Genomic DNA, 23,777 nt, shown 5'->3' on the forward strand with positions numbered 1-23,777 from the left:
TCAATTGCTGAAGTTGTCCTGTATTGGGGCCGTAAAAATTCAGCGCTTGTGAAAACGAACGGGGTTTCTTTCACACAGCGCACACAAACCCGGCAGCGCTCTTACCACACAGAAATGCAAACACTGCAAGCGCTACCGCAGCTCTGACTGGTCAGCATGGGGGCCAGAGGTCAGGCTCAACCCCGAGTTCCTCATATACCATCTGCCTGAGAGCGCAGTGAAGCTGCGTCTGTAGCAGAGAGCCTGAAATGGGCGTAGCAGTGCAGTGTGCCACAGAGCAAACGGCAGCCCACAGTCTTTGTAACCCAGCAGCTCTGCTTTGACCGGAGGTGAAGTGAAATTAAAATAAGTAGCTGTCTGCACTTTTGATTTTACGGTGCTGGGCTGTATGGGGAAGCGGGCTGTTGTTGGTTATGTGAGGTTAGAGACTGAAGACGTTTGGTGTCTTCGTGGCCTGTGCTTGCCCTGGAAATAGGTGAGAGCTGTAAAGGTGTGTTACGTGGGTGTGTTTGCACACTCCTTCCTGGGCGGGAGGGGTCCAGTGCAAACCCTGCATTGCAGTGGTTTTGCTCAGCTGGGGTGAGTTCCACACACATGTGGGCACGTGTGTGTGTCTGTGGGCCTGTGTGCACGCGTGTGGGCCTGTGCGTGTGTGTGTGCGTGTGTGTGCGCCTGCAGTGGGAGGAGCAGGAGAGGCATTCTCCTGTGGTATTCCAGGACAGCTTTTGGCAAAGCTCAGGGCATTTCCTGCAGAGTGGCTGGGGGCGGGGAGTTCTGTATGTATTTATAGAAACTTCCAGAATAATGAGTCCCACAGAGATGCTGGAAGATCACACCTGTCACTGTGGCGACTGGATCCTGGAGGCGAGAAGGAGAGGAGTTTCCGCAGTGCTGGGTGCCAGATCTCTGCCTGCATGCTCATGCCTCCATACCCACAATGCAACACTCATCACCACAAGCGCATGACCACATGAACGCGTGAGCGCATGAATGCTGGACACACAGGCGGCAGTGATGATGGCAGACTGGGTGAAATGCTTCCTCTGCGCTACACTCCTGAGAGCAGCCATCACAGTGCAGATCCCGCCCTGTTCGCCTTCTCCTTATCAGAGTGTTACCCCCGTCTGCTACTTAAAGTGACATTGTGCTGACGTCCTTTTTTAACCCTTGCAGTGTCTGGATGGCGACCGCAGTGTGCTGCACAAAATAAAGAAGTCTGTCAAGACGCTGCACAGCTCAGGGCTGGGTAAGTGAGGACAGCCACCACCCACACTCTGCTGGTCACTCGCTCTACACTGTGCGTGTGTCTCTCTGTGTGTGTCTGTCTGTGTGTGTGTCTGTGCGAGTGTGTGTGTGTGTGTGAGAGAGAGAGAGAGAGAAAGTGTGTGTGTGTCTGTGTCTGTCTGTGTGTGTGTGTCTGTGTGTGTGTGTGTAAGAGAGAGAGAGAGAGAGAGAGTGTGTGTGTGTGTGTGTGTGAGAGAGAGAGAGAAATTGTGTGTGTGTGTGTGTGTGTGTGTGTGTGTGTGTGTGTGGAGTGAGAGCATGTATGCTGTAGGGATTAATGAAAACAGTCTCCTCGGTGTGGTTGTCTGGTTGCAGAGTAATGTGATATGGGGGGGTCAGAGGGCGGGGGGAGGGAGGGTCTCCACCCACAGGGAGCAGCTTACCTGCCACATTCCTGCCATTCCACTCACCTGCAGGGCACCTGTCCCGGCAGGCCCAGGATCAGTCAGAGACCCAGCCTTGCTGTGCATCAGCACTGCAGAATCACAGATCTCCCCACAGCACACAGAGCGGCAGATATGCTAAACAGCCAGCTTCATGTCATTGAATCTGCCCACATCTGCACTGAATGCTTACAAAGAAACAAAGCCCCATTCGTGTGTGTGTGTGTGTGTGTGTGTGTGTGTGTGTATGTATATATACACGTATGTGTGCGTATTCATTGCTGTCAGGTTTAGGCCTCTGTCTGCTGTAGATCTGGTGCTTTATGTGCCATTTAACACTTGCATATGTGGGTGTGTACATGCATGGGGACACATGCACTGATAGTGATGGCCATCAGCAAATACACACATTCTGTTTTAAATAACATAAATTACAAGAAGATGAGTTGTCAAGGTAACGCGTGTGTTCTGAGAATGGAAGGCGTCCTGCCGCAGTGAGAGGATGTGTTTGCAGGCGGGTTGTCCTCCTCTCAGCAGGAGGTGTGATCACTCTGCACATACTCACCATCTGTAAGGCCTCTGCTGGTTTACAGCAGCATGAAAACGGCTTGCTGCATATCGTAGCAGTTTATTATTTTACTCTCGCTGTTTTTATCAATGAAGTGTGGAGTGATTTTGCCACAGTGGCTGAGTGAGAGGGTGATGTTATTATTACTGCATATGGAAGCAGACCCAGTGCAAAGTGCTGACAGCCCCCCCCCACCATGGCAGAGGCCTGTTTGCGCACTTTATCACGTGTGTAACTGTGACAGAGTGCTGTCACTACGGCTGAGTATGCGCTCTGACTGCCATACCAAGGAGCCAGGCTCTTTGGCGTCGCGGTCAAAGTCGCATGGTTGGTACCCCGTAGACCCGGGTTTGAGGCCGGGTGGGGTGACTGCTCTCGCCCTTCGCCACTGTAACACACACAGGTGTACAGTGTGAGGGGCTGGTGCGGGTTCGAATAAGGACAGTCATGCCCTGTACATCTCCCATGTGGCCTTTACAAATGCACTGTGTACTCATCACATGTGCGTCACTCTGGATAAGTGCGTCTGCTAAATGGCTAAATATAAAAAATTTTGTGCCTTTCATGATATCTCCCTGCTGTGGCAGGTTACAGGCAGAAGGACGCCCCTGCAGTCAGCAGCAGGAACAAAAACCTTACTCCACCACCTCGGCAGCTTTAGCTGCGTGACAGTCGGGGTGCGGCAGTTGGCTAATTCATGTGGATACTACGTTTGTGAGAGAAATGACCTTTCTTCTGAAAACTGAGCCACTTCTCGTATTCCCAGAAGGACGTGAGTTCCCAGAAAGACTGAGTAAAATGAATGCTGAAAGAATGCTTACCATCACACCACTGCTGCAGGTATGGTAGCACAGTTTCTCCCTGGAGTGAGAAGTTTTAACACTCGCACGTGCAGCTGCAAGCCAGATCAAGCCAGTGCAGGCTGTGTTTCTGTAAGGCTGTGCACACTGTCTGTGTCACTGCAGGAAGTGTGAAAAGCTGCTCTGTTTTCTCATTGGTTGATTAGTCAGCCATGTGACCTCCTTGGAATGGCTTGTTCGGCTGAAGATGATGGAAACTATGTGTGTGCCCCAAACCCGACATGGAGCCATCAGGACTGTGACACTGTCCCCCAGACTAGCAAGAGCCATGTTCCCTGCCTCCACTGTCATTTTCCCCGTAACCACAGAACTGCGGGCTAATCCCACTGGCATTCTCATATTGAAGGGTGTTCACAGTGTGGATGTGTAATTATGACTTTATCCGTCTGCACATTTACATTGCGTTTTAGTGACTTAGCAGGCGCTCTTATATAGGCTGCAGTTCTTACATGTTGTCCATGTATACTGCTGGATATTTACTGAGGCAATGCTGGATTAAGTACATTTCCCAAGGATACAACAGCAGTGTCCTAGTAGGGAATTCAACCAGCAACTTTGCGATTATGAGCGCTGCTCCTTAACACTATGCCACACTGCCAAGCTACAGTTCATAGCAGCAGTCAAATTATGAACCTATCTGCATGCGGGAGGTCATCAGGCCCATACGAGCCCCCCCAAAGACACAATGCTGAGCCGTGATGGAGAACAGTGCTCTGCATTTACGCCTGGCTTTTATAACAGTCCTGCTCCATACCGCTACACCACACTGCTGCCTCTGAATATCTGTAAATACCACACCACCACACTCAGAGCCTCTGTGTAAACCTGCTTCGTATCGCAGTGACACACCCTGGCTTTCTGGCTGCTTTCCTGTGCTGTTCACACACAGTGCGCAGTCAGTGATTTCACCACAGAGCTCTGACATGCACTGGCAGTACCACTGATTGCATCACAGGAGGTCTGTGGAGGAGACGGGGGAGCTGCCGCAGAACAGAGCTCATATTTTCCGTGGGTTTTGCTCTCCTTCTCTGTGGTGGCGTGTATGAGCCATGCCATGGAGTCCAAGCTGAAGAACTGCCTGCCGTCCCACTACCTCAGCGTAGCCCGTTTTACCGCTTTGTTGCTCGTGAGGGAATTGAACAGCTTTCACTTTATTTCTCCTCTAAGGTGGTTTGGAGTGACCCCCAGCATCTGAGGGGAAGCATCGTGCACCTGCGGGGACTGTGTAAACTCCAGGCATGGAGCCGGATTCGAACCCGTGAGCCGCAGTCCATCGCTGTGCCGTCTCCATTGTTTTACTGTCCTTGGTGCAGGGAAGCAGCAAGCACACAACAATGTGTTACACCGAGAAATAAAGACCGTCGGAATATTAATCTGTTTGTATTTCTTTGGATGTGGAAATTGTATGTTCCTCCAGAAACGGAATAAAACAGACAGAATGGAGAGTTTAAATAATACAAAACCAAAAATAATCACCTCCATCCTTTAATCCTGTGACGGCCTGCAGGGATTACATCATGTGGAAAAACCCCAGGGGTTCAGACTCTGGGGAAGTAATCCCCAGAGACGGCAGGCAGTGCTGTATGCGAGTGCTGCTGCTGTCTCCATAGTCCTGACCTGGCCAGCGGTTACAGGTTGTGAGGGAATCCTGTCCTGGGGACATTCTGTTCTGAAATGCCAGTGTGCTTTGAGCATCTGCCAGGTTGCAGTGCAAGCAGTCTTCGGGTGTGTGGGGAGTGGACTCTGGAGGCCTGAGTTACGCCTGTGTGAGTTTGGAATTGAGATGTGACAGAGTGAAATCGGTCTCTGTTTGGCTTCTCCCGCTGGCTGTAGGCAGTACTCTGTCCGTTTGGAGCTGCAGATTGTCTCTCTACCTGCATGGACTCGGCTGTCTGTCTCTGTCAGAATGATTGGTGGGTGATTTAAGGTAACCAAATATGACAGGAGGTGATTTAAGGGTAACGGTGAATATGATTTGTAGATGATTTAAGGGTAACTGAATATGACTGATGGGTGATTTGAGGGTAACCAAGGAGCTATTCTTAACAGACTCTCTTTTCTGGAGGGGTTAACTGAGGTTTTATTTTGTACTTTGTCCATCTGGATGGTTAATTATGCAGTTCAGCTTAGGTGCCTCAGCCAGGTTTCAAACCTGCAGCCTTGGCTTGTCCCCCAACCAATAAACCAATAAGTCCGTGTGATTGAGGGCGTGTCTGTGTGATTGAGGGCGTGTCTGTGTGATTGAGGGCGTGTCTGTGTGATTGAGGGTGTGTCTGTGTGAATGAGGGCGTGTCTGTGTGAATGAGGGAGTGTCTGTGTGATTGAGGGTGTGTCTGTGTGAATGAGGGCGTGTCTGTGTGAATGAGGGAGTGTCTGTGTGATTGAGGGTGTGTCTGTGTGAATGAGGGCGTGTCTGTGTGAATGAGGGAGTGTCTGTGTGATTGTGGGCGTGTCCCTGAATGAGAGTGTGTTTCTGTGTGAATTGGACTGTTGTTCTAAGTGAATGTGATTGGTGGGGTGACCGATGTGTAACCATGGTGACATGCTTTTCCAGCCCATGTGGAGAATGAGGAGCAGTACTCCCAGGCCCTGGAGAAGTTTGGAGACAACTTCCTCTGCAGGGACGACCCTGAGCTGGGATCAGCCTTCCTCAAGTTCGCTACCTTCACAAAAGAGCTCACTGCCCTCTTCAAAAATCTGGTGAGTCCCTACTACAAAGCACTGCAGTTCCCTCAGCAACCTGGCAAAGAAATACTCCACTGAAACCTCTTTCCCCATCCCTACTAAATAGTGGAGGTCAATGATTTTACTGAAGTCTCCCCGACTTCCGAGTCTCTTTCTCCCTTTCTCCCTTCCACTTCTCTCTCTCTCGACTGCAGAGAAACACCTCCAGTCCATTATCGCAGGCCTCTGTGCTCTCTCCAGACCATAACTGGATCACCATGACTGCACTAACATGAAAATTGTCTCATCTGTCTGTCCTTCTCTCTCTTTCTGTCCCTCCCTCCAGGTTCAAAACATGAATAACATCATCACCTTCCCTCTGGACAGCCTGCTGAAAGGTGACCTCAAAGGAGTGAAAGGGGTATGTGAGTTCAGACTGAACTGTCCCACGTATGACAGGAACACGACTGCGAGCATTACCGCCGTCTGACCGCCGTCTGACCGACCGGGTACAGGGCATCAGGCTGGAGCAGGCTGGAGGTCTGTGTTAGGGTCTGCTCCCAGTCTGGGAGCACTGTTTCGGGGGGGAGGTGTGGGCCATCAGGGCCGGCATACAGGCCCTTCTCACTGCTGTGAAAGCCATCTGCTGTGGGAAGTGGTGACGGGCAGAAAGCTTGCTGAGCAGCTGAATCCTGTCTGAACTCAGTGCCGCCCACCAGCCCCAGACCGGAACCCCAGACCGGCTCCTAACTGTGAGTGGCACCAGCCCTGCGGAGGCCGGGGTGATCGGCGCTAACAAGCTCACCTCCTGCCGCTCGTGAAACGGGCCCGTCAGAGGGGCTGTCACTCCAGCGACCAGGGACACAAACAGCTGCACGCCCCTGCACCCCGGTCCCCCTGCACCCCGGTCCCCCTGCACCCCGGTCCCCCTGCACCCCGGTCCCCCTGCACCCCGGTTCCCCGGTCCCCCTGCACCCCGGTCCCCCTGCACCCCGGTCCCCCTGCACCCCGGTCCCCCTGCACCCCGGTCCCTGCACCCCTGTCCCTGCACCCCGCTCCCCCTGCACCCCGGTCCCCCGGTCCCCCGCTCCCCCTGCACCCCGGTCCCCCGCTCCCCCTGCACCCCGGTCCCCCGCTCCCCCTGCACCCCGCTCCCCCGCTCCCCCTGCACCCCGCTCCCCCGGTCCCTCTGCACCCCGGTCCCCCTGCACCCCGGTCCCTCCCTCCTCTCTCTCTCTCTCTCCCTCTCTCTCTCCCTCTCTCCCTCCCTCTCTCTCTCCCTCCCTCCTCTCTCTCTCTCCCTCTCTCCCTCTCTCTCCCTCCCTCTCTGTCTCTCCCTCCCTCTCTCTCTCTCTTTCTCTGGGGCTGGGCTCCCATGGTGAAGGGGAATAAGTCCAGGCCTGTCTGTCTCAGCTCAACCATCAGATGAGAACGGAGGCAATAGCAGCAGCCCACGCACTGACATCACATCACCATGGAGACAAACCCCACCCCCGACAACACAGCAGAGTCATTTTAATAAGTAAAACCATAATACCACTCAACAGAAGCCCAAATGGGTCCCGGAATGATCCTCTCAGAACACTGAGGGAGCGCTGCAACCAATCAGCTTGCAGGGTGATGGGACATGTTTACAGGAAGCAGCTTGTTGTGAGTGTGAACAGGGCACAAAGCAGAAGTTAGCCCTGCCACTGTGGTGTGGGTGAGGAAGAAGGCGTGAAAGTGCGCTACTCCTAATCTGCTCTAACGGGGAAGCTGTCTGTTAGTGTCTCTGAATGTGCTGATGTACGGTATTATGTCAAAAGTGATCCTGTGTTATTTTAACTGCTGTTCACTCTCACTCTCTCTCTCACTCTAAAGTGTCCATCCTCCTTCAAGTGATATTGACACATTCATATCTACTCTGGCCAACAGGACCTGAAAAAGCCTTTTGATAAGGCCTGGAAGGATTACGAAACAAAACTGTAAGTGTGTGTGTGTGTGTGTGTGTGTGTGTGTGTGTGTGTGTGTGTGTGCGTGCCTGTGTGCGTGTGCTGGTGTAGCTGGAGCTGGGCTGACCTTGTGTGACCGTGTCGTTCCTGCAGAGCAAAGATCGAGAAGGAGAAGAAGGAGCATGCGCGGCAGCACGGTATGATCCGCACCGAGATCAGCGGCGGCGAGATCGCCGAGGAGATGGAGAAGGAGCGGCGGTACTTCCAGCTGCAGATGTGTGAGGTCAGCCAAAGCTCTGACCTCCGGCCACCAGGGGCGTCTGCACAAACCAGCCAGGACTGCGTTTTAGTCTGATGATTCAAATCTTCTTTTTTTTTGTTTTTGCTTGTTTTGTTGTACAGAATGCAAACTTAAAGTGATCAAATGTTAAAATTGGCTGACATTTTTTTTTTGCTAAAAGCCATGATGGAAGCATCATTCATTTGTTAGCTTTTGTTTTTCAGTATCTCCTCAAAGTGAATGAAATTAAAGTCAAGAAGGGGGTCGACCTGCTCCAGAACCTCATCAAATATTTCCATGCACAGTGCAAGTACGTCACGCAGTCCTTCCTTTCTTACCTTCTGAATGTCTTGGTGTCTTCAGTGCTGTCTGAGCTGTGTCACCACATCGTTCCCATTTCTGTCCCCAGCTTCTTCCAGGACGGCCTGAAAACGGTGGAAAGTCTCAAACCCCCGGTCGAGAAACTGGCCGCAGACTTGGCAGCAGTAAGATTCCCACAGAGGTTGATCAGATTTAACTGCATGGAGGATTCAAAAGCAGGTCTGAGACGGAGGTGTTCCCTGGTACTGATGCGCTTATGCGATTCTCCACCCCCAGATCAAACAGAGTCAGGATGGAGAGAGGAAGCAGCTCGCTCAGCTGCGGGACATCCTGAAGGCCTCTCTGCAGGTGGAGCCCAAGGAGGTGAGAGCCTTAACACTCCAGAGTATACCTGAAAACGGTGTGTCTTTACTCCATGGCACTTTCTGGGCTGCGTCAGCCCTCAGCGCTGATGCGTGTGCTTTCTCTGCCCGCGGCAGGACTCCCAGGCACGGCAGAACGCCTCCTACAGCCTGCACCAGCTCCAGGGCAACAAGGAGCACGGTACCGAGCGCAGCGGCAACCTGTACAAGAAGAGTGACGGGTGAGCGGGCGGGGCCTGTCGCGAGGCGAGACTCCCGAGCCAGTTCAGCTGTGCGGGCTCACAGCGTTCAGAGCTGAGCGTGGTTACCACGGCAACCATGAGGAGGGTGGTACATTCCTCAGCTGTATTTATTCAGTGTCCAATTAAAAATGTGTTCATTTTTGCCTCATGTTATGAGACTCGCAGAATACGGAGCTATAAATCAATGAGGGTGTGTTTGCCAGGGTAGCGGTAGGGAAAGTGGCACATTCCTCAGCAGTACCTATTTAGTATTCAGTTAGAAATGTTATAGATGTTTGGGAGTGTGTTATGTGATTGGCTGAAAGAGCAGTGAGTCACTCGGGGGTGTGTCCACTGTCCTCCTCTCTCTCCAGACTCAGGAAGGTGTGGCAGAAGAGGAAATGCTCTGTGAAGAACGGGTACCTGACCATCTCCCACGGCACGGTGAGAGGGCTGTCCGTGTCCTCTGCTGGGGTGTGAGCGCTATCGGGGGGGAATCCCGACACACGGCAGCTGGACCCAGTGATGGAGGTGGTGAAGAAAGGGTGGCAGCCAGAAAATAGAGGGAAAAGTGAAAGAGTCTCTCCTGCTTGTGATTGGCTTGATTACAAGCCATCATTATAGTTTTAAAGCCTTTTTGAAGTATTTTGTCCCAGTAATTATCCCTGTCTCTCCCACACCTGTACCCATTTCTCTGTCAAGGTAACCAGGGAGGTAAGGAGGAGTGTGTTACTGCTGCTGGAGTTATACAGGGGACAAAGGTTGTATATTTAGCAGCAAGTCTGGGTCAAACATTTTCTTATGAATTAAAATATTTGAATGCTAATCTCCAGATACCCACCACTGGGAAAAGGAGCTCAAAGTGCACTGTTTGTGTGTGACACATTGTGTGTTCTACCTGCTTTTTTTTCTTCTCACAAACTGTCTTTCTCATCCAGGTGAACAGACCCCCTGCTAAGCTCAATCTGTTGACCTGCCAAGTGAAGTGCAACCCGGAGGAGAAAAAATGCTTTGATCTGATATCACGTGAGTCGATCCATTCATGATTCTGTTTCCAGCACTGTGCCAGACTTCTGTGCAGTTCAAACACCTTGCTCCTGCTCCTGTCTGAAGTATACCATGGTCACAGCATTGATTTATTGTACTTTATCAAATGATAGAGTATATTTCAGCATTATGAACTTCTCAGAAGCAGTCAGAATGCATTCTCCCTGACCCTCGTCTACCCAGCTCCCCTGTCTCATTTGTACATTTCCCATCACCCCTTGTGGCCTTTGCAAATGCTGACATGCCTCTCCTTTCGCCTTCTCTCCTACAGATGACAGGACCTACCACTTCCAGGCAGAGGATGAGGCAGAATGTCAGATGTAAGATCCCCTTTTATTGGGAATGGATAGCGTGTGTGTGTGTGTGTGTGTAAGAGTATGTGTGAACACTTTAGCTCTGTTAGCTCCCCATTGGCATCTGAATTTGGTGTAGTGTGGTGACCACGTCCTGACCGCATCCTGACCATACAGTAGCTGCGCTCTAACCCTGCTGAAGTGATTGACCGCGTGGTGACTGTGCCCCTGACCGCACTGTAACCCTGCTGTGATTGAAGCTGACGTGCCCTGACCGCACTGTAACCCTGCTGTGATTGAAGCTGACCGTGCCCTGACCGCACTGTAACCCTGCTGTGATTGAAGCTGACGTGCCCTGACCGCACTGTAACCCTGCTGAAGTGATTGAAGCTGACCGCATGGTGACCGTGCCCTGACCGCACTGTAACCCTGCTGTTTCAGATGGGTCTCTGTGCTACAGAACAGTAAGGATGAAGCTCTGAATGACGCCTTCCAGGGAGACCAGAAGGTGGGCGAGAACAACATCGTGCAGGAGCTGACCAAGGCCATTGTGGGGGAGGTGAAGCGGATCCCGGGGAACGATGTGTGCTGTGACTGCGGAGCGCCCAGTGAGTGAGGGGAGGCGTGGCCGCAGCAGTGCATTCTGGGTCACCAGGGGGGTCCTGAACTCTCTCTGTTAGCTCATATACACTGTCTGTCTGCAGTAACATTCTGATTCAGACACTCAGTGTGACAGTCAGTCTCATGCAACATGCAGATCCATTCTAATCTCTCTACCTCTACACCCCATGCCCAGACCCCACCTGGCTCTCCACAAACCTGGGAATCCTCACCTGCATTGAATGCTCCGGAATCCATCGTGAAATGGGGGTACACTACTCCCGGATCCAGTCCCTCACACTGGACGACCTCGGCACCTCCGAGCTCTTGGTAAATACAAGTGGGCGTTGCGGTGTGTGTGTGTGTGTGTGTTTGAATCTTGCTGTCCTGCAGAGAGTAATGAGGCCAATTCTTCTAATGTATCTAATGCTTTTATTCTATCATTGGTGAGATGTAGAAATGGTTTGGTATTAGTTGCTGATACAGAGCCAAGCTCCTTATTTTTACTCGCCATATGGATATAGAATGTGTATTACAGGCTTTAAAATCAAGTTTCTAACGCTGTGCTTGGTATCCAGCTATAATTCAGAATGTAATTTTGACGCTTTGTACCCACTACAGTGGAAAAACTGTGCCATTTTATTAATCTTATCCTGCAACACAGCATTTAATAATGAAAGTGGAAATTGGAAAGCTTAAATCAGCTGCGGGTGAATGAGCTCCACACTCCCCGTGTCTGCAGAGCTTCCAAACGGTCAGCGCACTCACATTTTCTTGTTTGTGCTCAGCTGGCCAAGAACGTGGGGAACTCGGGCTTTAACGAGATCATGGAGGCGTGTCTGTCTAAGGAGGCGGAGCTGGTCAAGCCCAACCCGAGCAGCGACATGTGAGTGACAGCAGCTGATCCCGCCCCTATGTCCCACCCCTCCGTGAGTGACAGCAGCTGACTCCGCCCCTGTGCCCCACTCCTCTGTGAGTGACAGCAGCTGACCCCGCCCCTGTGTCCCACCCCTCTGAGTGTGTGCGAGTGCACAATTACTCTCAGCTGGCCTGTAACCCGCTGTTACAGCTGCTGTTTTTTACTGCAGCAGTTAGACAGTAAAAACTCTCTCACAACAGCACAACAGCACTGTCTCTCAGAGGGGAACTCGTGCGTCTCTGAGTCCACTGCTCTGAGCACGATGTCACACACAGCCCTCAGAGAATAGAGGCCACAGGCCCAGACAGGGACATCCCATAAGCCCTGCTGACGGTGTCGCACGCCCCGTGTCCTTCTCTCCCTCAGGCAGACGCGGAAGGACTTCATCACGGCCAAGTACACGGAGCGGCGTTTCGCGGAGAAGAAGTGTCCCGACGCAGCGTCCCGGCTACGCGCCCTGCGCGACGCGGTCAAGGCCCGCGACATCTTCGCCCTCATCCAGGTGTACGCCGAGGGGGTGGATCTGATGGAGGCCATCCCGCTGGCCAACGGGCACGTGAGTGTGGATGAGGGATGGGCAGTGGGCAGGGTTAAAGGAACTCTCCTTTATTAAGCTCATTATGAAATGGCACTGATAGACAGCTGACCTGAGTCTGTAAAGGATATTCAAGCATAGCTAAGTAATGCATTACATAAAGCGGTTCAAAATATACAAGCTGCATTCAAAACAATGAAAATGACCAGTAGTATACTATACCTCAGATATTAATAACACAATGAAAACAGTTTGGATAACACAAGCCTTGTATATATAAATCAGACATTCTACATAGTTTCTATTCTAAAACAGTTATAAGGACTAGTAGTATATTATACCTCAGATGTTAATTATTTACAGCACGTATAAAAGCAATTCAGATAATAGAAGTACTGTATATATAATTCAGACCTTTCTACACCCTTCCACACTGCATGACCTTTCACCCTTTCACCCTGTAATTAAGGCAGGAGTCTGACACAGCGCCTCTCCCTGTGTCTCTCTCAGGAGCAGGGGGAGACAGCGCTTCACCTGGCCGTGCGGCTGGTGGACCGGACCTCCCTCCACATCGTCGACTTCCTGACCCAAAACAGGCAAGGAAGCCCAAAAACGCAGCATTAGACCAGCCGAGCTTTTCCACCAATCACTGCAGGGGGGCGGGTGTCTCCCCTACCTTACCTGTGTCTCACCTGTGCCTCTCCTGAGTCTCACCTGTGCCTCTCCTGAGGCTCACCTGTGCCTCTCCTGAGGCTCACCTGTGCCTCTCCTGAGTCTCACCTGTGCCTCTCCTGTGCCTCTCCTGAGTCTCACCTGTGCCTCTCCTGTGCCTCTCCTGAGTCTCACCTGTGCCTCTCCTGTGTCTCACCTGTGCCTCTCCTGAGGCTCACCTGTGCCTCTCCTGAGGCTCACCTGTGCCTCTCCTGAGGCTCACCTGTGTCTCACCTGTGCCTCACCTGTGCCTCTCCTGTGTCTCACCTGTGCCTCTCCTGTGTCTCACCTGTGCCTCTCCTGTGTCTCACCTGTGCCTCTCCTGTGCCTCACCTGTGCCTCACCTGTGCCTCTCCTGTGTCTCACCTGTGCCTCTCCTGTGTCTCACCTGTGTGTCCGGCAGTGGAAACCTGGACAGACAGACGGCCAGAGGCAGCACGGCACTGCATTACTGCTGCCTGACGGACAACAGCGAGTGTCTGAAACTGCTGCTGCGCGGGAAGGCCTCCATCAGCATCGGTGAGCAGCGCGTGCACCTGGCAACCCGGAGGAAGGAGAGGAGGCAGGACCAGATACAGAGAGATGTAATCAGCGCTGGGGACTATCGTCCTGGTTACAGCAAGGCCTTCATCAGAATCCATATATTTCTAGTGCACTGCTATATTATAAATGTGATATGGTTGATGATGAATTCGATGTTTTGTTAATAAATGTAAAGTTGTCTCAGTCTCCTGAGGGTGAGAGTGCCTGATGTGCTGTGTAAATCCCAGCGACCCGCAGGAATGTGTTGCTTTGATTTGGTTTGTGTGTGCAGTGAACGAGGCCGGAGAGACTCCCCTGGACATCGCCAAACGGCTGAGACACTCTCAGTGTGAGGAGCTGGTGAGTGCGGCTGTCTCTGGTGCTGGGCGAACGGGAGTGTACACATCAGAGCATGTGCTGGCACCAGTCCTGACAACCCAAACAAAGATTGATTAACTAAAAAATTAACTAAAAATTAACTAAAAGGGATGTGGGTTCTTTTGCAGCTCAATAATGGACTGAACCCTCCAGTTATGTGTGATAGTTGTGTTTCCTGTGACATAAAAAGTTAAATTTAATAAATGAGAATGAATGTTGCTGTGATTGACAGCTGACCCAGGTGATGGGGGGAAAGTTCAACGCCCGCGTGCACGTGGAGTACGAGTGGCGGCTGCATTACGAGGACCTGGATGAGAGCGATGAGGACATGGAGGAGAAGGTGGGGCTGCCCTCACTACTGCCTGTTCAGAATTCTGCCAACTTTTTTTCAGGAAGACAGGGTTAAAGCAGACTGTCCCAAAGGAAGTGTTACTTTGTTTGTGTAGAAATCAAGTGAATGAGTGACTTGTAAGATTTAGCTGAGTGCATAAGCGATGACATGATGATAATGATAAAGATGATGAAGATGGTAATGTAGTGATGATGATGATGATGATGATAGTGATGATGAAGATAATGATGGTGATGACGGTGATGGTCATGGTGGTGATGAAGATGGCGATGGTGGCGATGGTGGTGATGGTAATGAGGGTGATGATGGTAATGATGATGATGATGATAAGATGGTCCTTCCTGTACGCGCAGCCCATTCCGAACCGGCGGGAGGAGCGCCCGGTGAGCTGCTTTGTGCCGGGTAGCCACCCGCTGCAGCCCAACCTGGCGTCCCTGGCGCGGGACGCTGCCAGCCTGGTGCGGGACCGGCAGAGGGGCTTCATCCCCAGCATGATCAGCAACGAGACCTACGGCACCTTCCTAAACATCAGCCCCCCGCCCCCAGCCCCGCCCCTGCCCCAGCCCAGCGGCCCCGCCCCTCAGCTGCCCCCCCGCAAAGGTCAGCAGCGCGCATTCACCGAAACTTTACGGTCCTTCTGTGTGTGTGTGTCTGTGTACACGCGTGTGTATGTGTGTGTGTCTGTGTACACACGTGTGTGTGTATCTGTGTGTGTCTGTGTACACGCGCGTGTGTGTGTGTGTGTGTGTGTACACGGGCGCGTGTGTGTGTGTGTGCGTGTGTGTGTGTGTGCGTGTGTGTGTGTCTGTGTACACGCGTGTGTGTGTGTGTGTGTGTGTGTGTGTGTGTGTGTGTAGCTGTTTCTGCAGCAGTAACCTCCCGCTCTGGCCCCCAGGCCCTCCCCCTGTCCCGGCTCATGGGGTGCAGGGCGGCTCAGGTGTGTGGAAGCCTGACTCCATGGAGGTCGTTGGCCGGCAGAGGTCGTCCTCTGACCCCTCCATTGTCTACCCTGCAGAGAGCATGACCCCTACATACGGTGAGTTCCGCTGCCGCTCCCAGAATCCACCTGTGCATGCAGTCCCGGCTCTGCCGCGGTGATGTGATGACATGTACCCCCCCCCCCCACTCCCTGTGCAGTTCTCCCTCCTGTCCCGCCCCCGCCACCCCTGCCAAAGGTGCAGCAGCTGAAGTCCAGGCCAGTGCCGCCACCACCGCCGGTTCCCGCGGTCCGACCGGTCCCGCCCCCACCCCCGCTGCCTGGCCCACCCCCGGGCATAGCCCCCACACGCACCTCTCCCACCAGGTAAGTCTTCACGCCCCCGGGCTCCATGCTGCATCTCTGACTGTAACGCTGCTGTCCTGCCGCAGAGGCTTCCTGCTCAGTGGAACACTGTGTTTGTGCTTACAGCAAAGAGAAATCCTTCAGTAAAGGAGGCCCAGTGAAGGCCGGCCCTGCTGACAGACCAGGTGAGTGCAAACAAAGGTGTGCACCTGTTTCAGCGTGTCATGTGGAGAGCGTCAGGAATCACACTGACAGGCTGTACTCTCAGTCTCCTCATCGTCTAGTCCCGTTTCCACAGCTTTTTCCGTTTCAGACTGTTATGATGTTGTGGAGAAAGGTATGCCTTTTGTGGTGGCTCAGCTGTTTGCATTTTTTCACTGATGTAATTTCCTGTCATTCTGAGCAGTTAAGGAAACCCCTGCATCCCCTCCGAGGGCTGTGGACAGGACTCCGCCCCCTCCCCCCATGCCTCGAACCGTCTTCCCTGTGAGTTCCTGAATCTGGACGCCTTCATCACCTCTCCCCTCCTCACACTCACACTTCTGGAGTTGCTATAGGTTTCAGGCAGAGAGGGAACTCCTGGATATAATATGGACCATGGGGTAATTCAGCAGGGACCAGGGGTAGAGCAGGAAGCTACGCAGCATTACCCCACTGTAAAAACACTGTAAAACTGAAGCTAAGAGCGAAAGGCACAGCTAGTTTGGGTTATTAGCATGTAAGTGAAAAGAGGTATATTTTCACACTGCTGTCATAAACTTCTGTGCAGATCAGTACAGTTTCACGTGGTCAGGAAGTAGATATCCAGACTTATGTCTGCCTGTCTGTCTGTCTGCCAGCATTGGTTTGGGTTTTTATTTCTCTGTTTCAGAAGCAGAAGCCGCAGAGGGTGAAAGCCATCTATAACTGCGAGGCAGATAACCCTGATGAGCTCACATTCTCAGAGGGAGAGGTGATCGTGGTGGAGGGGGAAGAGGACCAGGAGTGGTGGGTGAGTACGGGAGTCTGTGTCAGTGAGATTACTGTCTAAGGTCTAAGGCAGTCACAGTTTCACTGGCTGGAGTTTGTGTGTGCGTATCCGGTGACTGCATCATGTGCAGTACCTGTGTCTGCCAGGAGGAGGCAGCATCAGCCTCAGTCTGATTGGTTTCATTAGTGACCGCATCGGTAACGCCCTCCTGCTGTGTTCCAGGTTGGCCACGTGGAGGGAGAGCCAACGAGGAGGGGCGTGTTCCCCGTCACCTTTGTGCACTTCATCACAGAATGACCAATAGGAAAGCTGGGCGGGGCCTGTGCTATCCTCCGCCCCAATGTGTGTGCGTGTGCAGGAGGGTGTGCGTGACACTGCCGGCCCTGCACACTCACTGCGTAACACTGCACACTCGCTGCGTACCTACAGACACTCCTCTGCAAGCCACCGGAGGGCTGACCCCGCACTCCAGGCTTCTGGGAACATGTTTTTTTCCCCCTCAGAGTATAGTTTTTAGAAAGATCACAGACTGTATTTTCATGCAAGATAATGCACTTTTACTTGTTTAAGCTGTTCTGGTTTGAAACCTGAAAAGAAATAAGAGAAAAAGTTTTATCAAAGTTTAACCAAAGTAATTACTTCAAGCAGTTAAAGTGTGAAATTGATCAATAACTACTGTGCAAAAGTGATACTATGAGGCATGTATTTTTATGCATGCTTACTTATGTTTGGGATTTCTATTCAAGTAAAGACAGAATTTTATTGCTAACGTTCTCGCCTGGTTAAAAGAAAGCTTTAACAGAAAGAAACGTTATACATGAAGACATTACTCGCCGGACTCTCCACTGGAATTCCTCGAACCCAGGGCCGTGTCCCACTGAGTGCGCTCTCGCTGGAAGCATCCTGCCATCTCTGGCAGTCTGGTGTGGGGGGGTTAGCAGTCTGGTGTGGGGGGGTTAGTTGCCCTGAGGTTATCACTCCTTCAGGAAAGAAGAGCATCGCTGTGGGAAGAGGAGGGATTGGATGAGAGAAGGAGAAGGAGAAGGAGGTCATACAAACTTCACACTGTGAAACACACTGTAACCAGAAGGCTACACAGCCATCACGAATCCCTCCACCTCCTGAATCAAACACACAGACGATCACGGAGCTCTGACTGTCTGTGAAGCAGATTTTCCTCCCTCACAGAGGCAAGGCGACTTCAGCGACACAGAGCAAAGGTTAACAGAGGTCAGACAGAAAGGTCATGTGACTGAAAGGCCAAAAGGACCGCAGAGTTAACACTTCATGTTTTGTTACCCCAGTGTTTCTTGGCTGTGTGCTTTGTTAGCAGCCCGTCTATCTGAAAATACTGAACTCGCTTTCTTTCACTCTATCACATTCTCCCTGTTTTTCTCTCCATCCAGTTTGCTGCATGTGCGAAACAAATATCCTAAGGTCATGCACACAAAATAAACTGACAAACAGACAAATTAGCGCAACGTTCCGCAAAAGGGAGAAGCCCAGCATTATTATACCTGTAAAATAAGTTACTCTTACACTCACTCACACTGGCACCAGAATTGTAAACACATACCTGGATTTCAAAATCTGTTGCCGCACACATTTTTACACATTGGCCAGAGAGCTGCAACCTCGACTCCTGTGGTCTTCTTAAGTAAACTTTAACCTGCAGACAGGAACTGCGCCGGGTCTGCTGAGGACAGAGGGCGGGAGACTGCAGGAGAGACACAGCCAGGCCTGTGGTTACCGAGTCCTGGAGTTACTGAAGTAGGCTTTCCCAGTCACCTGTCAGAACATGTCCTCTAACTCTGGGGCGCTGAATGTAAGGACTGCATATGAAAACATGCACAGATGCTGTTAAAGTATGCCATGCAACCAACATGGTTTACGCTGCAGAGTGATCTGGTGTATCTGATGTTATAAATATACCCCTGAGTCAGAATGTGTTATGCTCAGAAAGTCAGCACAGGGAAAATGCATGTGTGAGAAAACCAGCCATACACTTTCCATCTACCTGTTACTGCACTGGAAAAGGTCATTAAATCTGCCCGGCATGTTAACATTCTGCTTGTCCACTTTCGAATGTGAATTTGAGAGAGAAACTGTGCACCCATGTTTTGATAGATAATGTGATCGTCTCTGCTGATGGATGTAAGAATCACTTTTTCCACAATCAGGAGAATCTCACCAGTTGTGAGGTCAAGGCCAAAATAGAGACATTGAAGGTGAGACGTTGAGTGACACAGGAGCAATATCTGAACCTGGAGTGAGACACCAGGACCAGCCACACTTACAATTTCCCCCTACTCTTGCAGTCAGAGAGTGTTGGTGCTGCAGGAGCTCCCTCTAGTGGCAATCTGAGGTGCTGTCTGTTGTCATGTCCCGGTGGCCGAGGTAAAACTAATTTTGCTAAAATACCCTTTCAAACAGAAGAATAAAACAAGATAGAAAAGGAGACCAAGAGTCCCTCTCACATAATGCTACAGGGTTTCAGGAGGAGGAGGCTCTCTCCCCTGCCACCCCCCACCCCCCCAAAAAAAAAAACAAGCAGTATAACCATACGATGTATTTAAATTCCATACTTTATTGTACCGTGTATCTGATCCAGCCCATCTGGCCCAGTGGGTTGGGTGTGTAAGAAAAGAGGTAACAGGGTGTTTGGATGTCAGCGCTCCCCACCCCCAACCCGTGACCCCCCACACAGCCGTGGGCGGGGCAGAGGAAGGGGGAATTCCAGCAACAGCAGCTGAGGACCCTTCAAAACAGAAACAGCCGACCCATCACATGACACAAAGTACCGTTTAACCAGAACACCGGTCCCTGCAGCCCTCGCCTCAGCATCTGCGGGGCTGGTGTCGTCAGCATGCTGCGGGATTGAATCCACTGATCATGTGGTAAAGCCGCCGCTCCTCCTTGGCAGGGTCCCTGGCGGTGTCTTTGCACCCCATGCTGTACCGCTGTTGCAGGCTCACAGCTAGCCAGTCAGCAGCCACTTGTACCTCCGGAGAGCTTAGAAATGCCAGGTCGTAAACTCAAAACCATGCGCTGTTCTTGTACACAACATTAAATTACATTAAATTAGATTAAAAACAAAGTCCATGTGGGTGATGATGGTGACCTCCGCATGGCTCAGCTGATGGTGGTTGGGCAAGGCATGCTGGGTAGGCATGCTGGTAGGGGCGTGGCTTGCGGGCCCTGCCCCCGGAGCAGGCCTCAGGACTTGGTGTCGGACGCCAGGGCAGAGTCGAAGGCAGCAGACAGCACCTTACAGATGGCCTGTGCTTGCTCCTGAGGAAGAGGAGAGACCGGGCTGAGTCTGCCTCACAGACGTGCTGCTGACACTGCCGAAGGCGTGTGTGTGTGTGTGTGTGTGTGTGTGTGTGTGTGTGTGTCTGTACGGCCCCACACTCACCGCACTGCTGCACTGGTACACCCAGATGCTGCACTCCTGCTGGGAGGGGTCGGTGGTGTTCAGGGCCAGCAGGTTCCTGCCGGCCCCCAGCCCGTCATCATAACACAGCATGCGCACCACCAGGTAGAGAGGATGCCTCTGCAGCACGTCCTGAGGGGGGGGTGGGGGGGGTAGGGGCGGGTAGGTGGTAGGTAAGACATGTTCTATATCTACTGTATGTTCTACTGGAAGACATTCTACTGAAAGATACTCTATGTTCTGCTAGAAGATGTTCTACTGGTAGATACTTCTACTTGAAAGATTTAAAGGAAAGGAGAAATGAACACAAGCAAAGCTGAAATTCAGATCTACTTTGAATATAACATCTTAAATATTAATTCACTCATCTTTCTCTGTGTAAGAGGGCTGGCCAATGGATGTGAGAATAAGCAGATTTATATTCTGGGCCTTCCTGAAGATTACCACAGAGAGGAAATCTGGAGAGTTTAGAAGAGTTGATGGCGTCTGTGTTTGTCCCTATCCTTTCTGTAGATCTTATGCAGTATGTATCTAACACTCTGATATTGGACACTGATACTCTGTTTCGAGAGTGAATATGACCAAAACCATTACAACCAGCTCATCCCATTAGGTGTGAAACTGAAGCTGCAGGTGATGCCGTCGCTGTGTGTAGGTGTGAAACTGAAGGTGACAGCATCACTGTGTGCAGGTGTGAAGCTGCAGACACTCACACACTGGTCTGCGGAGGCCACTCTCACGCCGTACTTGGACACCCCCAAGAACATCTCCTCGTCCGCAGCCACAAACGGAAGCTTGCCTTCTTGCTTTGAACACAAGAAGCAGGAATTTCAAAGTTCTCCTTCTGGTCGTGAGAACCAAAACTGGTCAACTCACTCCACAGATATGCCTGTAAACTACCCACAAGCTCACCTGGACCTGTTATTAGTCTACAGATAGTTTTTAACATTTGGGAAGCACATTAGTAATTATAACGCTTGTGAAATTTAGTAGCAGCTGAAAGTTATGCTTTCAGATTTGATCAACTCCACACTGGCATTTTTCCCATTAGATGCTTCACAGAACTGATGAGAGCGAGTACTAAATTAGGATAAATTACCTGACTTACTATGAAACTGTTACAAAACGACGTATAACATCACTGAAATTTTAAATGACTAAACATTCAACTGAAGCTGATGGATCAGCATTAATAAGCTGTGCTGCTCGTCTCAGTGGACGTGTTCCCGGACACTGCTCCGCTGGTTTCACCTGCGCCGTGTCGATGTAGCTGATCAGGTCCGGCGGCTCCAGCAGGGTCCTGCACATCTCGAACGGCAGCTTCTCCATCGCCCCCACATACTTCACCCGGAACTCAGCACAGGCGTCCAACGCGCTGTTACCTGCGGACCAGGTAAGAGCTACAGGTGATCACCATCTCACCACATCCACACAGCTCTGGGACAGATGACTGACAGGTTCCACACCTTACAGGATGACAGAGTTTGTGAACTGAAACAATAACATGCTTTGATACAGTCCGAACATCTGACAGTAAAGCGGACATGCTGTGTGGAACTGACCCGAGCTCTTGGTGGAGTCTGTGTCGAGACTGGCAACCGTGCTGGACCTGGAGAGGCCTCCCAAACTGGAGTCCACAGACTGAGCCGGGGCGAGAGGAGCGGTCAGTCAGGGTTACAGAGAGTCAGGAGCTCAGCACAACCACACGCGCAACATGGAGAACAAACTGCATCATGCACGCCAGCTCAGACGTCTGAGAATCACAGCATCTCCTAGATTCAGAATTAGATATACTGCAAGGACTCCAGGTGAGTCTCTGGCACTGACGGCTGCAGCACCAGACCTATCTCTATCCTGTCTGAAGGTCATGTCCTTGCACGCTAACTCCGGGACGACCCACCTTGCTCTTGGTGCTGATCTCACTGCTTTGGGAGCTGCTGCTGCTGTGACGCTTCTTGCCCTTCCGGAACATTCTTCACCATGACGACCAGCGCTTCAGCTCCCCAGCATGGGCAGAACGTTAGGGGCGCTGTGGACAGGGAGAGAGTCGGCACACACGGTTCAGCTACAATCAGAGAGCACACGCTGATAATACTGTCTAAAACAATGTGGCATTTTTACAGATGAGATGGGACACTTACATTTACACACAGTGCCCCCAATTTAGTAATTTTGTAACCAGACCTCGAGACATTCAGAGTGACTAAGGGACCTTTACAAGAAAATATTCATTTTTCTTCAAAAATACTTCAAGTGTATCTATGGACATTATTTAAAAAAAGCTCTTCATGTAAATGTGATTATCAGACGTGGCCAGAAATGATGAACACATGAAGGTATCTACTCTCCCCTCTGGGAGACCCAGCTGGCTCTATCACTCAGGACTTCTCTCCGCAGAAACCTTCAGCTCAGCGCTGGGCTGAACGTCCATTCTGAAAGCCTGCTACAGTATGTGCAGAGTAGGTATTTCCGCCTGCTCTCCTCTGCATTATGTAGTAGCCTGCTGAGGGGCGAATGCATTGGGTACTTGGCTATCAGACATTTTAAAACGGTTGGATACATGATATATTTACATTTATTTATGAAGTTGCTCCTTTCTTCTCTACAATGATTGCAAAGCGTTTGATGCAATGATTTTGTTCTTACTACTATTAATTTATGGATTATGTTAATACTGGGTGATTTTATGGTAAGATCTGCTAGGCACAAAATAGTGAGAGGTCAGATATAAAGAGATAATCTACCAAAAGTACTAGGAATTCTGTAAAGGCATCATCATGAAAACCTGATCGTGGCTTAGAAAACGGCTGGCAAGGAATCAAAGGGGAAACTTCTGAAGTTATACGAACTTATTTCACCGCATCTTAGCAAACGGTGGCTCCCACCGACATGTCACTGCATCGGGCTCGGCTGCGGGGGGGGGAGATCGCACGCGCGTTCGGCGTCTGTCTGCGCGAGGGCTGCACGTGCGGGCAGCCATTATCGCTTTGTACGCGCTGGAAGTGAGGTGAGGCTTATCGGAGTCACTGCGGTTCAGTCACCACCGCCCCGCCTCCGCACCCGACGCAAAGCGGCAGTCCGTGGGGTTAGTTAACTCCAACTGTCTCTAATAATTTCGTCTGAGCTAAATTAGTACGCGAGACAACATTCAGAAACGAGGCGCTTCAAAGTAAACCAAATAACCCGCTGGGTCGCTTAGGAGCGTAGCAACGTGTAGCACAAAAAGTTGATACACAGCTAGCTAGCCAGCCAGGAGGTTCCAGCTATCTGTCCTCTTTACGGGGCGTTTAACCTCGCAGTGGTTAGCAATCCAGCAGAAGTTTGCACAGCTTGCTAACGTCCCCGGTGACCACGGCGTCCACGCGCACTCCGGCTGGAGGCAGGACGCCTCGCGCCCGTCCGCGAGACCCCTTCGGGACCAGCCCGCGCGGCGATACCCGTTGTCGCGAGCTCGTTAATTAAACATCCCTGCTGCGAGTAACGGAAACCCGTTGCTAGGCTAAACACTGCACCCCACCCACTGCCTGTACGCGTCCTCACACTGGCACACATTCACATCCTCTCGCTTCGCGGATGTTACAAACGAGCCCCGGTCCGGACGCCTGGCGTCCGCAGCCTGGCCGGGGCGGCGGCTGCGGGGGCATACCTCTTTCCGCGCTGCTTTGGGTCAGTTTATGGCCGCGCTGGGTGTAACTGCAGCCCGCGTCAGTATCCGCTTCTTTCTGTTTTGGCGAGACTCGCTTTCAGACGCTTCACTTCCTTCGCAGCGCCACCTCCGCCGCTTAAAGGAGACGCAGCCGAGACCAGCTGGCCTGAGAGCCGTCTGCGGAGCATCCCGGTGCTTTCTGCGGAGCATCCCGG

General features: G+C 51.6%; 2 protein-coding genes across 2 annotated transcripts in view; one reads left to right on the plus strand and one right to left on the minus strand.

The window, feature by feature from the left end:
* Positions 1-17,023, plus strand: part of asap2b (ArfGAP with SH3 domain, ankyrin repeat and PH domain 2b) — a 24,611-nt gene extending 7,588 nt beyond the window's left edge. The window contains exons 2-28 of the mRNA XM_036550166.1: positions 1,174-1,246; positions 5,650-5,795; positions 6,106-6,180; positions 7,674-7,723; positions 7,844-7,973; positions 8,195-8,280; positions 8,380-8,455; positions 8,568-8,654; positions 8,771-8,874; positions 9,249-9,318; positions 9,813-9,900; positions 10,193-10,241; positions 10,656-10,822; positions 11,011-11,144; positions 11,603-11,700; positions 12,100-12,289; positions 12,779-12,864; positions 13,383-13,498; positions 13,794-13,861; positions 14,112-14,219; positions 14,585-14,831; positions 15,127-15,267; positions 15,369-15,534; positions 15,640-15,698; positions 15,920-15,999; positions 16,385-16,504; positions 16,706-17,023. Coding sequence (XP_036406059.1) covers positions 1,174-1,246; positions 5,650-5,795; positions 6,106-6,180; positions 7,674-7,723; positions 7,844-7,973; positions 8,195-8,280; positions 8,380-8,455; positions 8,568-8,654; positions 8,771-8,874; positions 9,249-9,318; positions 9,813-9,900; positions 10,193-10,241; positions 10,656-10,822; positions 11,011-11,144; positions 11,603-11,700; positions 12,100-12,289; positions 12,779-12,864; positions 13,383-13,498; positions 13,794-13,861; positions 14,112-14,219; positions 14,585-14,831; positions 15,127-15,267; positions 15,369-15,534; positions 15,640-15,698; positions 15,920-15,999; positions 16,385-16,504; positions 16,706-16,780 — 2,889 coding nt within the window. The 3' untranslated portion in view covers positions 16,781-17,023. The remainder of the gene's footprint in view (positions 1-1,173; positions 1,247-5,649; positions 5,796-6,105; positions 6,181-7,673; positions 7,724-7,843; positions 7,974-8,194; positions 8,281-8,379; positions 8,456-8,567; positions 8,655-8,770; positions 8,875-9,248; positions 9,319-9,812; positions 9,901-10,192; positions 10,242-10,655; positions 10,823-11,010; positions 11,145-11,602; positions 11,701-12,099; positions 12,290-12,778; positions 12,865-13,382; positions 13,499-13,793; positions 13,862-14,111; positions 14,220-14,584; positions 14,832-15,126; positions 15,268-15,368; positions 15,535-15,639; positions 15,699-15,919; positions 16,000-16,384; positions 16,505-16,705) is intronic.
* A 2,060-nt stretch (positions 17,024-19,083) lies between these two features.
* itgb1bp1 (integrin beta 1 binding protein 1) lies at positions 19,084-23,653 on the minus strand. The gene is made up of 7 exons (XM_036550386.1): positions 23,563-23,653; positions 21,817-21,945; positions 21,479-21,557; positions 21,168-21,298; positions 20,630-20,722; positions 19,899-20,048; positions 19,084-19,774 (listed from the first exon to the last, which is right to left on the minus strand). Exons 2-7 carry the CDS (start codon positions 21,886-21,888, stop codon positions 19,700-19,702), a joined length of 600 nt encoding a protein of 199 aa, XP_036406279.1. The 5' UTR covers positions 21,889-21,945; positions 23,563-23,653; the 3' UTR covers positions 19,084-19,699.
* Positions 23,654-23,777: the final 124 nt, after the last annotated feature.

The sequence above is a fragment of the Megalops cyprinoides genome, chromosome 17, assembly GCF_013368585.1.
Source record: "Megalops cyprinoides isolate fMegCyp1 chromosome 17, fMegCyp1.pri, whole genome shotgun sequence".
Taxonomy (NCBI): Eukaryota; Metazoa; Chordata; class Actinopteri; order Elopiformes; family Megalopidae; genus Megalops; species Megalops cyprinoides.

What these genes read in the sequence shown, in the direction of transcription:
- itgb1bp1 (XM_036550386.1), bottom strand. Translation starts at nt 21,888, where the DNA reads ATGTTCCGGAAGGGCAAGAAGCGTCACAGCAGCAGCAGCTCCCAAAGC. An exon ending in AGACTCCACCAAGAGCTCGG is followed by an intron (nt 21,299 to 21,478) that starts GTCAGTTCCACA and finishes CCTGGTCCGCAG; the next exon opens with GTAACAGCGCGTTGGACGCC. An exon ending in TGGCCTCCGCAGACCAGTGT is followed by an intron (nt 20,049 to 20,629) that starts GTGAGTGTCTGC and finishes CCCCCCCCTCAG; the next exon opens with GACGTGCTGCAGAGGCATCC.